Source organism: Crocodylus siamensis, chromosome 3 (assembly GCF_052110815.1).
Source record: "Crocodylus siamensis isolate JL-2025a chromosome 3, ASM5211081v1, whole genome shotgun sequence".
NCBI lineage: Eukaryota > Metazoa > Chordata > Crocodylia > Crocodylidae > Crocodylus > Crocodylus siamensis.
In genome coordinates, this window is record NC_143397.1 from 241,183,352 (window position 1) to 241,195,731 (window position 12,380).

General features: G+C 39.0%; 1 protein-coding gene across 1 annotated transcript in view; it reads right to left on the reverse strand.

The window, feature by feature from the left end:
• Window positions 1-2,037: 2,037 nt before the first annotated feature.
• The window catches only part of TMEM65 (transmembrane protein 65), a 42,442-nt gene continuing 32,099 nt past the window's right edge, over window positions 2,038-12,380 (reverse strand). The window contains exons 6-7 of the mRNA XM_090040611.1: window positions 7,823-7,928; window positions 2,038-5,546 (exon numbers count right to left, since the gene is read on the reverse strand). Coding sequence (XP_089896737.1) covers window positions 5,451-5,546; window positions 7,823-7,928 — 202 coding nt within the window. The 3' untranslated portion in view covers window positions 2,038-5,450. The remainder of the gene's footprint in view (window positions 5,547-7,822; window positions 7,929-12,380) is intronic.

Below are 12,380 nucleotides of genomic sequence, written 5' to 3' on the forward strand. Positions count from 1 at the left end.
AAACTGAACTCAAAACATATTTGTTACAGTAATAAAATACTGTAAAATGAAAGCTAAATATTATCTGAGCAAGCAAATTTATACAAATACATTAAGAGGAAAAAAAAAATCAGTATAACTGCAGTTCAATCTAGCCACATGCTAATGATCAAATTAAAATATATTATGCTTAACTAAATATATTTGAGATTTTGTCTGTCTCAATGATAAACTGCAGTTTACCTTGTGGAAATTCCATAGGGGAATTCAAGATGAGAAATAAGGAACTTGCACACAAGAGGGGAAAATGAGAAATCTGACCGATTGCTAATTTTGTGCAATGGCAAAAATATCTTACAAGAACCATTATTTTAAAAAAATTCATATAGGAAAAAAGTGTTTATATTGTAAATTTTATTGCAACACCTCAAAGCAGTTTACTATTAATAATAACTCCTGTCATGTTGTAGAGCACAAAATGACACCTTACAAGTACACTGAAAATATATACACGACACCAAGCAGTGATTTGGGATGGGGTTTGTCTTCTTTCAAAGAATCAGTATCAAATCTCTAGCACTGGTCAATATCTAAGCTAGATCAGCTATCCAATTTAGAAAGAGAACTGCTACATTATGAATGCAAGTCTTCATATGTCAAAGCTTCAGAAAATTTTGAAAAACATTAAAATTTGGAAATTATACTTCTATAGTACAACAACGTCTTGGCTAGAAACACCTTGCTCATAATGTCCTATTTGACACTACTTAGGTCCTGGAGTTAATTGAAAGTCAAGAAAAGCAAGTCCACTTTCTTGCTCCAGCATCATATCTCCTTAGACCTCCACAGGCATTTTACTTCTTTGAAAAGTCCAAAGCATCTCAATGTCAGAGTTGGTGTGGGGGGGAGAGCAGAGCAGAGATGTTAATAGTCAACTGGTATCACAACAGAAGCAACAGCTGCAAGAAACCCTCTATCAAGCCTGCCAAGGATAGAGAGACAAATAGCAGCAATAGAAAAATTCAAAGGAAAAAAATATTCAACCATGCAGTTTATTTAGTATAAAGGCAAAAATAAGAGTTATGCCCATCAATATCATTACATGCCACTGTAAGAAGTGTAAAATGCCAGTCATTTAACTGAACCTCTTTGTATTAAATTTGTTCAGCCCATTAATACATTCTTCTACAAGGCTTTATCAATCCTGTTACTGGTGCCAATTATGTGTATTCTTTCAAGCAGAGACAGAAATGCATATTAAATGAGCTTATATATTCATCTAGTTAGTCAATCATTTTTACTAAGAGAACAGCACTTAAGTGTCATTTGTTACTGGGCTTCAATTACCCATAGCCAAGTTGTAAAACAAATGAAGATCTGTAAGGTTTAAGGCAGTGGTTCTCAACTATTTTGGACACACGGCCCTCCTCACAGGGCTCAAGGCACCCCCCTCCATAAACTTTTGTGAATTCAGTGGCATCCAATTAAAAAAATTAAGTTATATCTTTACTACAGTGCTTACCTCCTCACACAGGGGCTGGACACTAAGAGTGGAGGAGATGATCCAGGCAGAGACAAGCCTGAGCCTGGCTTATCTGATCTGCATATCTCCTCACACTTCACAGCACTCTTCAAAGGGTCTGGTGGCACCCCAGGGTGCTGTGACACCCTGGTTAAGAATCAGTGGTTTGAAGTGTCAAGGGCTCCATTAACTATTTTGCATAAAAACACAATTCTTAAGAAGCATAAAACATCAGAATGAAACTAGACTTCTTTCTCGGTGGGTTTTTTTGTTTTAATGTAAAATTTGGTTGATTTTAGAGTTTGTAACATTTTTTCATGCAACTTTTAGATAACCTTTCTGAGAAGAGACAGAGTTTCTTTACTTAGAGATACTAAGCGAACAGTTCTCTACAGTACTTCACATAAGAACAGTAAAATGACTTTTTAGTTACAACTTAAGCAATTCCTTCACTCTTTCCTCACACAAAACACTCAAGGAGCATCTTCCCCCAGAACTAAAGGACCGTCTGGTAAAGAAACACAAACGAGGTTCACTGTTGATCAAAAGGTTGCAGAAAGCCAAATAGTTTAATTGAAGATAAATATGTTATCTGAACAAAACAATTCATGTAAAATTATGTAAGTGAGAAAATACTGAGAGATGAGGTTGGAGAAACGATGCTATCCAAATGCATGTTCTGTACTTGTTTTTCAGCCGCTTCTGTATCTCCGCCACGAGCAACAGAACCACAGGTAGTCAACTCAATATGAAGTAAGTTTGTGAATCATTTGTTAAAACACATTATTTAAATTGAAGTTACAGTTAGAAACATACCATTTCAGAATAAAAATAATTTAATGTTGCCCAGGCCATTAACATGGAAGGCCCACTTTAAATGCAGGACAAAACTGACAGAATTAAACAGAGTAAGAACAAGGTCTCTTAAACATGGTAGCTCTACTCTCACCTACTTTTCTTTTTTGTTCCGTTTCTAAAAAAAACAGAACCAGAGCCCCTGGGATAATATTTACCCATGTATTAAAAAAAGAAAGTGCTGGAAGAGTCAAGGTATTGACTAGGAAAAAAATCCTCCCTTCCGGATCAGGCAGACACTGTATTCACCCACTGTACCATCCAAACACAAGTCCTGTACACTTCAATAAGCCATTCCCCATATAGAGTAGTATCTCTGACCTAATTAAAACTGTTGCCACTGATTTCAATGGGGTCAAGATGGCACTCAAGCTCCCTACTTATCTAAATTAGGCAGTCATCTCAGTAGCATCCTAGTCAACCACTTGTCTAGCATTCAGTATTTCTAACAATGCATCACCTGCCCACCACATTTTTCCCTACAGTCAGCTAAACAGTTTAACGAAAAAAACCCACAAATAGCTTCTTTAAAGATCTTTTAGTTCATTTTTTTTTTTTAAAAACATTGGTTGCAGTACAACAGTTTAACATACAGTATCAACAAAACGCACTCAATTTACATGCACAAGCCAATAAACAATAGTACATGTCCTTAGTATTGTCATTCTAAAATGAGTACTACTACAATAGCTGACATTTAGCTATGTATTTGTTCTTGTGAACTCTTAAAAAGGAACTAGGATGATCTTAAGTGTTCTAGTTTTGATATGTTAGTGAAGTTACAGAAGTTTCAGTATTGCCAAAGTTGTCAATGAAGTGGTCAATATTGTAAGGAGATACAGTCCCAAACCTCCTGTGAATGTAGCTACAGATTTCAGGGCAAAATGCAAGTTTAATATGTGCTCTTATGCCTTTAAAAATATAAAAGGGATTAATTACAGCTTTGTATAGAACAAATACCAAAACACTAATCAGTCCTCAAAAGAAGCAAAAGCTCTTGAAAAAAACATATATAAGCAGAGGAAGAAGATAAAAGTTTATTCTAGATAAAAAGAATACTTGAATAAATGGCCCAAAAGAATCCAAGCACCACATAAAACAAATTTAAACAGAAAGGAATATATTAGTATCCTAATCAAAGGATACACTTTCAAGCTATTTTAAAATAAGCTTCCAATTTTTAAAAACCAAAAATGTTCCTGCCTATTTGGGGTTTCTTGCTACCAAAATTTGGTCCAGTTTCTAATTTTTAACATATAAGGATGGCATAAAAGGATACTATCTGAAAGTTTATGAAAAGTTATTTTTGTGGTTGGTGCAATTTTCAGGTATGACATTAGCAGTACCATCTCATATCTTAAGTAATGGTGGTTCTTTGTTCTTTTATCCATTATAAATAAGGGCTGGTACTGGTGTTCTGGAGCTTCTGGAGGGTCAAAAGGTATCAGATTTATGACTGAAGACATGACCTGCTAGATCAGCAATTTAAAACAAACTGGGGTTTTGTAGTAATGTTTTTACTACACCAAACAAAGTATTTGCTCTTGTGGTAATTCAGGTAACATTTTAATTTCTTTCACTAGCTTAGAAATACATTGTGCAACAGATCAGTGAAACAACGCAGAGCTGCTAAAGTGCCCTCCCCCTCGCCCATCTGGCTTTTGGTATCTTTTCCTATTTTGCACTCAGAGGAAAAATAGTCTCTCCTTTGTAAGCAATGAATATTAATCCATTACTATTGTACCAATAGGTCAGACACTTATAATATTATAACTACTCAACATGGTAGTTGCAACAGAAAAATCACAAATGATCACATAAAAAGATTGTACATGATCCCAAAGAAATTAGATCCATTTGAAATAATATGCTCTGAATAAGACTGCAAAAGTAATAAGGCAAAAAAAGGCCCCAGGATCCATCTTTTCTTCACTAGATGCCTTCACAGCAATCGAAAAAAAAAATCTAATGTTAACTGTAGGTTATATTCTGCATATCAGATCCTCTAATCCAGGCTGGGAGGATTTTATTTATTTATTTTAAGGATTTCAATTCAACTATCAGATAGAAGAATAAATGTTTTCGCTCGATCTGAGCCTTCAAGAGGCCGAGAAGCTACTACTTTCAGACACTCACACTCGAGCCAAATTTCACCTTAAAAAACTTCCCTTCTTTGTCTAACATCCATTGACTCCTCTTATGTTATCTACTACTCTGTAGAGAATAAGGTGTTATATTTTGACTCAGCCATACATAATTACTCCATTAGGGACTGGTCTGAATTCTTAGAAGGTCCAGTTAAAATTCAGGAAGGGAGGAAAGTAAGTTTATTGGAAGCAGACACTAAATCATTTGGTTGGGTTGGTGAGTAAACACAGGATAAAACCAAACATTAATCTTGATTCTCAAAATATTACTGTGGAAAAAAAAGAAGAGGTGGGTGACAGCGTAGAAACTTGGAAGAATGGACATGGTAAGGAGGCTGGCTGGAAACACTTACCTTGCTGAGTGTTAGAGTGGAAGAGGCAAAGAGGCTAGAGTTGTGAAGCAAACCAACCACTGGATGACAAATACATCCATCCCGAGGCACTGCCAACTGGTGGCTCAGAGAACAAACCACGCACAGCAAGGCCATATAAAGTCTACATCCCAAATCACCCACCAACTGGCTTCACTGATAGTCTGGAACAAAGGACCTGATGAGTATGGAGGATCTTTTCTGACATGCACTTTAAAATGTTAGGCAACAAATAAGCAAAACCAAAAAGTTACAGTACATCCATGGTAAGCGGTTAAGGTAATAACCCCATCCATTAAAGAAGGAAGGCAAGAGGGAAAGTGGTAAACATCAGTTGCCATTATAAATGAAAACACTTCAGGATTTTACATTAAATAAAAAGCAAAAGGGTATCTTATAAAAGATGTACCGAGTAAGACAAAGCCACAATAAATTAGTGTTTCCATAAAACTACATGCTGAATGTTTTGTTCCCAAGTCTATACATTTTTTACTGTCTGGTAATTCCTAAATATAGACAGCATAATTGAGTAATTGAGGTACATTAGTTTACATTTTTATGTGTTTTGTAAAAAGGTTATTTTTTCTCTTCCAGTTTTTCTTCTTCGTCTCCAAAGAAAAACAAAGGAAACATTCCTAAAAGGCAGCCAATGGTTACTCCAATAGCTTTACCCTAAGGAAAGAAAAGGGGGAGGGGAAAAAAGGAAATGACCAGTTGTATTGTTTGCAATACAATTGTGACCTCACTTTTGTAATAGCTCCCCTACCCAGGAATAATGTCCCACTGGTCTCACCACCATACTACCCCACTGTAAGAACAAGCAAAAGCAAAATACAGTACACAGTTGGTTATCAGTACGCTTTCCTTAACTTAGTCTTATCAGGTGCCTATACATGTGTGCAGAAGCTGCTGTGATTACAGTGCATCAGGGCACTCAGTTACCAGCACAGAGACACTGACACACAAGACATGGAGCCTGGCTGGAGTGCAGGAACTACCAATGCTCCAGCAAACTTGATTAACCATGGAGCATGGTAATTGCCATGCTACAGCCAGCCTCCCCATCTTGTTTATCAGCACCCCCGCGCATTTCATCAAACAAGCTTTAGTTCAAGCGCCCCTGCCCCCGCTGCCATTTTGAAATGAAGGAATGCTATCACAAGACACTGTGACACTTTAATTAGAGCAGCTCTCAGACCCACTAATTAAAGCGTCTCCCCCAACCCCCCACTGGAACACACGTAGAAGTGCCCATTGTGCCCTGAAACAGGGAACAAATGGTCATAGATGGGGGTGAAGACAGATGCAATATTGGCAGAGCATAAAGAATGGGGTCTACAATATGTCAGAGCACATGTCTACAATATTGGCAGAGCATAAGGAATGGGGTTTACCACCATAAGAGATGTACGTAGGGCAAAAGGGACTTGAATTTATATAGTAAATGAAAAGTTAGTGGAGTTATTCATAAAATGAGTAACATGGTTAGACTGACAGGCAAGGCAGACGCATTCAAAGCTCAACTGCTGGGAGAATAAGGGAGTTATGCAGGTGTCAGAGAGGCCAGAGAAGATTAATCACAATGGGACTTGAGGGCTTGAGATAGAGATTTCATTTTGCGTGTAAAAATGAAAGGGACACATTTTAAAATGTTATAAAGGAAGAAACAATGAGACTTGACCTAGATGTCTAAGTCAAAGAGAATGAAAATGTCAAAACATGGCATCCAGATGCCAAGCCTGAGAAACAGTAAGGATAGCAGTATTGCAAAGTGGCTGATAACAGGTGAATGGAAAAGCCTCAAAGGGAAAATGAGTTTAGCCTGGGCCACATTAAGGTGAAACTAACGGAATCCAGAAGATGATGCAGATTGTGAAGCAAGTCTGGACAATGGAATGATACACTCCAGGGTCAATCACCAAGTTATAACTTAATCTATACGAGATGAAATCTTAGGGAAAAGTGCATTAATATTTAACTTTACTTACACATGCTAAAGTTAATTTAATGTTAACATTTGGAATTAGCACTGGAAAATTGAGACTGCTCAAAGCTAAATGGCAGTCAGCTAAAAACACACTTAGCGCCTTTGCACAGAGCTGAATGAGACACTACTTGTTTTCCCATAGGCACCTTTACATTGGGACGTGTGTGTATACTCAGATGCTGCCTCACCTACTGGGGACCTTTCCTAGATAAAAAGTGAATTCTCTTCCCCTAATTTACCCAGAATTAAAGTTTAACTCCTGCTTAGATATTTCTTTCACCTTACAAAATCTTTCATTTATTTTCTCAAAATCAATTGTCACCCTCTTTTTAAATGACTCTATGAAATATTTCAATGATTAAATAAAATTAACCAGCCAAAAGCTTCCAATCTGCAAGGCAATGAGCGCCCACTATTTAAGTGATTCCTGTAACGAGCCTCGGCAAAGAATATTAATCATGAATTAATTCATAATAGATTCTAATTAAAGTTATTTTTGCATCCAGGTTAATTTTAAATAACGAATTAAAGATTGGAATGATATTTTCTACAACCAGAACACCTGTATCATCCAACCTGATTTTATAAATCTGACAAAATGGATACAAATATCCAGGTTTTAAAAGGACAACTATTACCACCCCATCCATCCTGTGAACTGACCTCTAAAAGATACCCATCTTTTACAACCACTACAACCATAGTTCCTGTATGTTACAATGATGCAATAGAAATCTACCACAATACCTCTATTGTGGCTTGCCTGTCACCACTCAAACTTGGCTCCATAACACTCCTCAAACTCTACCTATACCAGCTCCCGCAATTTGCTGCAAAGCTGTTATTTAACAAATATCAAAAGCTAATGAATTTCATTTTGACAAACATGGAAAAAATGGATTTATTCCACCCCTAATAACCACTGAATGTTACAAACAAACTATAGATGAAATATACTCACCAAGTGTGCGCTGACCCGTGTTTGCCACATATCAGCTTGTTTGGGTGTTAGATCAGGAATTGATAGGCCCAATCTCGAAGCTAAAGCTTCAACATAACCTGCAAGACTAAGATAACCACATGCACTCAAATGCTTTTGGCTATGAAAACACTGCCTATAAGTAACACACAAGTGAAAATGCATTTTCCTCTGGCATACTGTACAGCCCAGATAGTTCATGGAGTTAAACTGTAGCCCTAGTGAAGATGGGGTTTGCAAACCGGCCAGGGGTTATTTAGTAGTAGGCATCTGCCTGTCTTGTGAGACAATAGAAGTAAGGCAAGTGAGACGTTTGCTCACTGAACATAATCCTCACTTGAAAGATAAAGCAAAGATGGAGTGACCTCTCCAGATGCAAAAGCCTGGGCAGTGTATATGGAAACATTAAGCTGCCCACACACCAGTGTCCCCCTCTCAGCCTTGCTGGTTTAATCCAAAGGAAAGGCAGGTACAAGTACATCTGAAACCAGCTTGGCCACAGGAGCTGCTGAAGCCAGAGATCATCCATTTGTCCCTCTATCGTGGCTCCACTGGCTGCTGATCAGGGTTAAGGAGTCCAGTCTACCCTATCATGGAGTGGACTTCAGCTCCATAACCAGCAAACAGTTGTGTGGGACCACCGAATTGCTCTAGCTGATTGTTGCAGCTTTTATTTAAAACAAAGTTGTTTCTGCAGTCAGTCAGTTACACAGGATTGCTGCCGTGCTGTAGCCAAAGGGAAAGACAATGCCTCTGAAGGAAGAGCTGCGAAGAACTGGACAGCTCATCCTTCACTCAGCAACTCGCTGTGAATAACATGAATCAAACTGAGCTGGGTTTTGCTGCACTGCGAGCCACCATTGGCACATATGGAACAACAGTCACATTTCAGAAGATCACAGTATTTCGTTCGTTGCAAGTGCACGTAACAAAATTCACTCCTCAATTTTGTATGCGATGTAAGGGATCCTGGTTTTCTCCATTTAAAAACTGTAAAATCTCCGATTAAAACCACACAAATTCTCTAGTTAAAACCTCCCAAATCCATGTTTTTCCATGATTAAAATGAAATGCATCTGTCTGTCTGATATAATGTTTTATTAATCTATTATTTACAATTTTAAAGCAATTTAGAAGCCTACTGGTGCCTCAGTTGCTATAATAAAACACATTCTAAATACCTATAAAAATTTAGCATTTGATTTGGGCTTTTTTTTTTTTATCATGAAAAATCAGAGCTCCCCCTGCCCCTTTCACTCACCAGGATGCGGGTCTAGCTGTGACTGTTCCCCCCTCTCCCCGCTTTGTGGTGCTGAGCCCTGCCCATGCCCCTCACTCCCATGCCACAACCCCCCAAGCCCTGCCAGTGCCCCTTGTTCCCCAACCCCTCCAGCCCTGCTGAAGGAGGCCCCCAGCTGCCAGGGATACCGGGACAGGGACCCAGGTCCACAGTCCCATGCCTGCCCCTGCAGCAGTGCCTGAGCCCCAGCTGCTGCCTGCAACCAGAGCAGAGTTTAGCTCCCCCTGCCCCATGGACAGCACAGCTAAAGCAAGCCCACAGGGGAAGGGCATATGGCACCCTCTGCCTGATTGCCCTCCTCCTGCTCTCTGCAGCCTTTGCAGGCTGGAACTTGGCCAGCCTACAAGGCGAAACCCAATGTTATCTGCAGCCTTCCCCTTAAAGAGAGAAAATCCGCAGTTTCCTCCTTAAAGAGAGAACAGCCGCGTTTTACCATGTTTTTCCACAGAGAACAGAAAACCAGAATCCCTGGTGATGAACGCTGGGTGGGGAGTGAGGGGCACCAGCAGGGCCAGGGGTGAATTTAGAATTTCTTTTATTATTAGTGACTGAGGCACTGGTAGGCTTCCAAACTGCTTTAAAATTGTAAATATATTAATAAAGCACTGTGTTCAACTGACAGGTTGAACACATACACACGTTTCATTTTAGTCATGGGAAAAACACAGATTTGGGGGGGTTTAATGAGAGAATTTGCAATTTTTATAAGAGAATTTCTGGTTTATAAAGAGAGAAAACCAGGATCCCTGGTGATTGGGGCGGGGGGGGGGGGCAAGAAAACAAAACACCACAAAAAACCAACCAGCTTGGATTTCATACAAGACATGTTTGGCCTAGGTATTACTGCAAGATTTTATTAAACAAAATATTTCAATCCATAAGCCTTTTTAGTACTACAGGAAATGCAATAAATCATGCAAGTTTCCCTTTCAGCAATTATTCACAAAATGTTCTTTTTACATTTGTTTTATTCTGTTACACTTGCTTTAATGAAGTTGCTGAGGCAGAAAGAAAATCACCATTCAAATGGCCTTTTCCACACAGGGGAAAAAAAAGCAGAAATGTCACGCAGATACCCAACTTATCAGTAATAAATTACTCAAGTCTGCAGTGTAAAGAGTAATCATCCAAAGAGTAGAGAAACATATGACAGTTTTTTTAAACTATAACAATACCACTGTAAAACAGCTACATGGCATTTAAAAGTATTCAGCATATTTGCTATGATACTTACATTAAACAAGATAGTGGCTCTCAACCTTTTTTAGACCCAGGGCACCCCTTCATAATTTTACTGAATTTAGCAGCACCCTATTCATATATGGGTATCGTTAGTTTTTTGATTATGGAAAGAACAGAGTAATTCTTGTGTCACAAAATGTGCCCATACATGTGCTCTGATGCATTCTAATTAGAACCCCTAGGAGCAGACTCGATTAACTGAGTCTGCTCTGCATTATCAGAGCGCTCTAGCATTGCTGCAGCATCACGTGTACAAGCCCCTATGGGTTTAAAAATGGCTACTGGGATGCTTTCATTAGTCTGTCAAATGAGCTTTTAGTTAGTGTCATGCAGCCATTTTTAAACACGCAAGGGCTTAATACATGTGACGCTGTGGCATTTTAATTAGAACAGCTCTCCAGGAACCGTTAATTAAAATGCTTCCTCCCCACACTCCCTGAACACATGTATTCCCTCCCCCCACCCCCTGAGCACATGTATAAGCAACCAAAGAATTCAGAAAACCCACAACAGGTCAGAAGGGTTTTGACACTATAGATTCCTATTTGAAATTTTTGGATTTATCATGTTAATCCTGTAAGGGTGTTTGCACACCTGCTGGTGGTAATATTGCATGGCACTCTGCAGCAGCCTTAAAAGAATCTCACTGTACCCCAGGTTTCAGAGCACCGGGCTAAGAATCACTGAACTAAGGGTATGGAAAAACGTACATTTGTAATGGCTTCAAAAGATGAAAGGGAACTGGTTCTCTAGAACATGCAGCAGCTATTATGCTTTAACTACTAAATGTGCATGAGATGGTGGTGATACAAATCAGCTGTAAATCACCCCAATTCTGACCCTGGACAAAGCAGGATTAAAACGTACACATGGTCCTGCCATACATGTGTCTACAGGCTCATCCACACATAATAGTTACAGCATAAGAGCTACTGTGCCCTCCAGAGGAGCAGTTCCACCCTTTTTGAAGTTGGTCCAAGTGTACTTTTACCCATCACAGCAAGGGCAAACAAAAGTTCTCTTTTTTTTTTTTTTTATAACAGAGTGAGTTTCAGAGGAAACTCACAGCAGACATTAATTTATTTTTTTGCCTGACAAATAAAACTCCAAACTATCACTAATATATCAGGTTTTGGGTGACACTCAAGAAGGACATGAGCATTTAGCTGTCTCTAGTGTCAATTTTAGAACTGCACTTGTTGACTGCATCTAAATAAAGAAAATTAAATTTAAAATAGTTACTGGTTTACAGACAACTTTTTGGGTTTTTCAGTTTTTCATGAAACTCTTGGGCACTTATACACATGCTCCAGGAGTAGGGGGGAGGACATGACAGGGGACGGGACATACCTGCTTTAATTACAGTGGCTCTGAGAGCCACTCTAATTAAAGGGCCTGGAGCATCATATGCATCAGCATCCTCACGCTGAAAAATGGCAGCGGGGGTGCTTTAAAGATTGAATGAGTTTCAGTTAAATCATCCCTGCCACCAGTTTTCAGGACAAGGACACTGATACACGTGATGGTGGAGCCTGTTGGAGTGCAGTAATTACCATGCTCCAGCAGACTCAATTAATCAAGTCTGCTCTGATACGCTGTACTTACACTCTCTGCACGTGTACAGGTGCCCCTTGATTCTAGCATGTATGGCAGATTCCTAGTAAGAGCCTGTTTGCTTGATATAAAGTTTTTGCAATAGTTTGAAAGATGCCAAGGGCTTAGTAGCTTGATGGAGTGACAGCAGTGCTAACGCTTTCAAAAAGATTACAAGCATTGTTTGTACTCTTATTTAACCATAAGACTAGTCTCTCCCTGTGCTTGAGCAGAGATTGTTTGTTGCCACACAATGACGAAATAAATGTTCTGGAAGGACTTGGCACAGCCTAGTTATGAAGCTTCAGGTTGCACCAGTCCACAAGCAATGCCAGGAAAGAAAGAGTACATTTCAAAAGGCACTTGTGACCAGAAGAAACATTCTTGAAGTGCTATTGTTGAAAT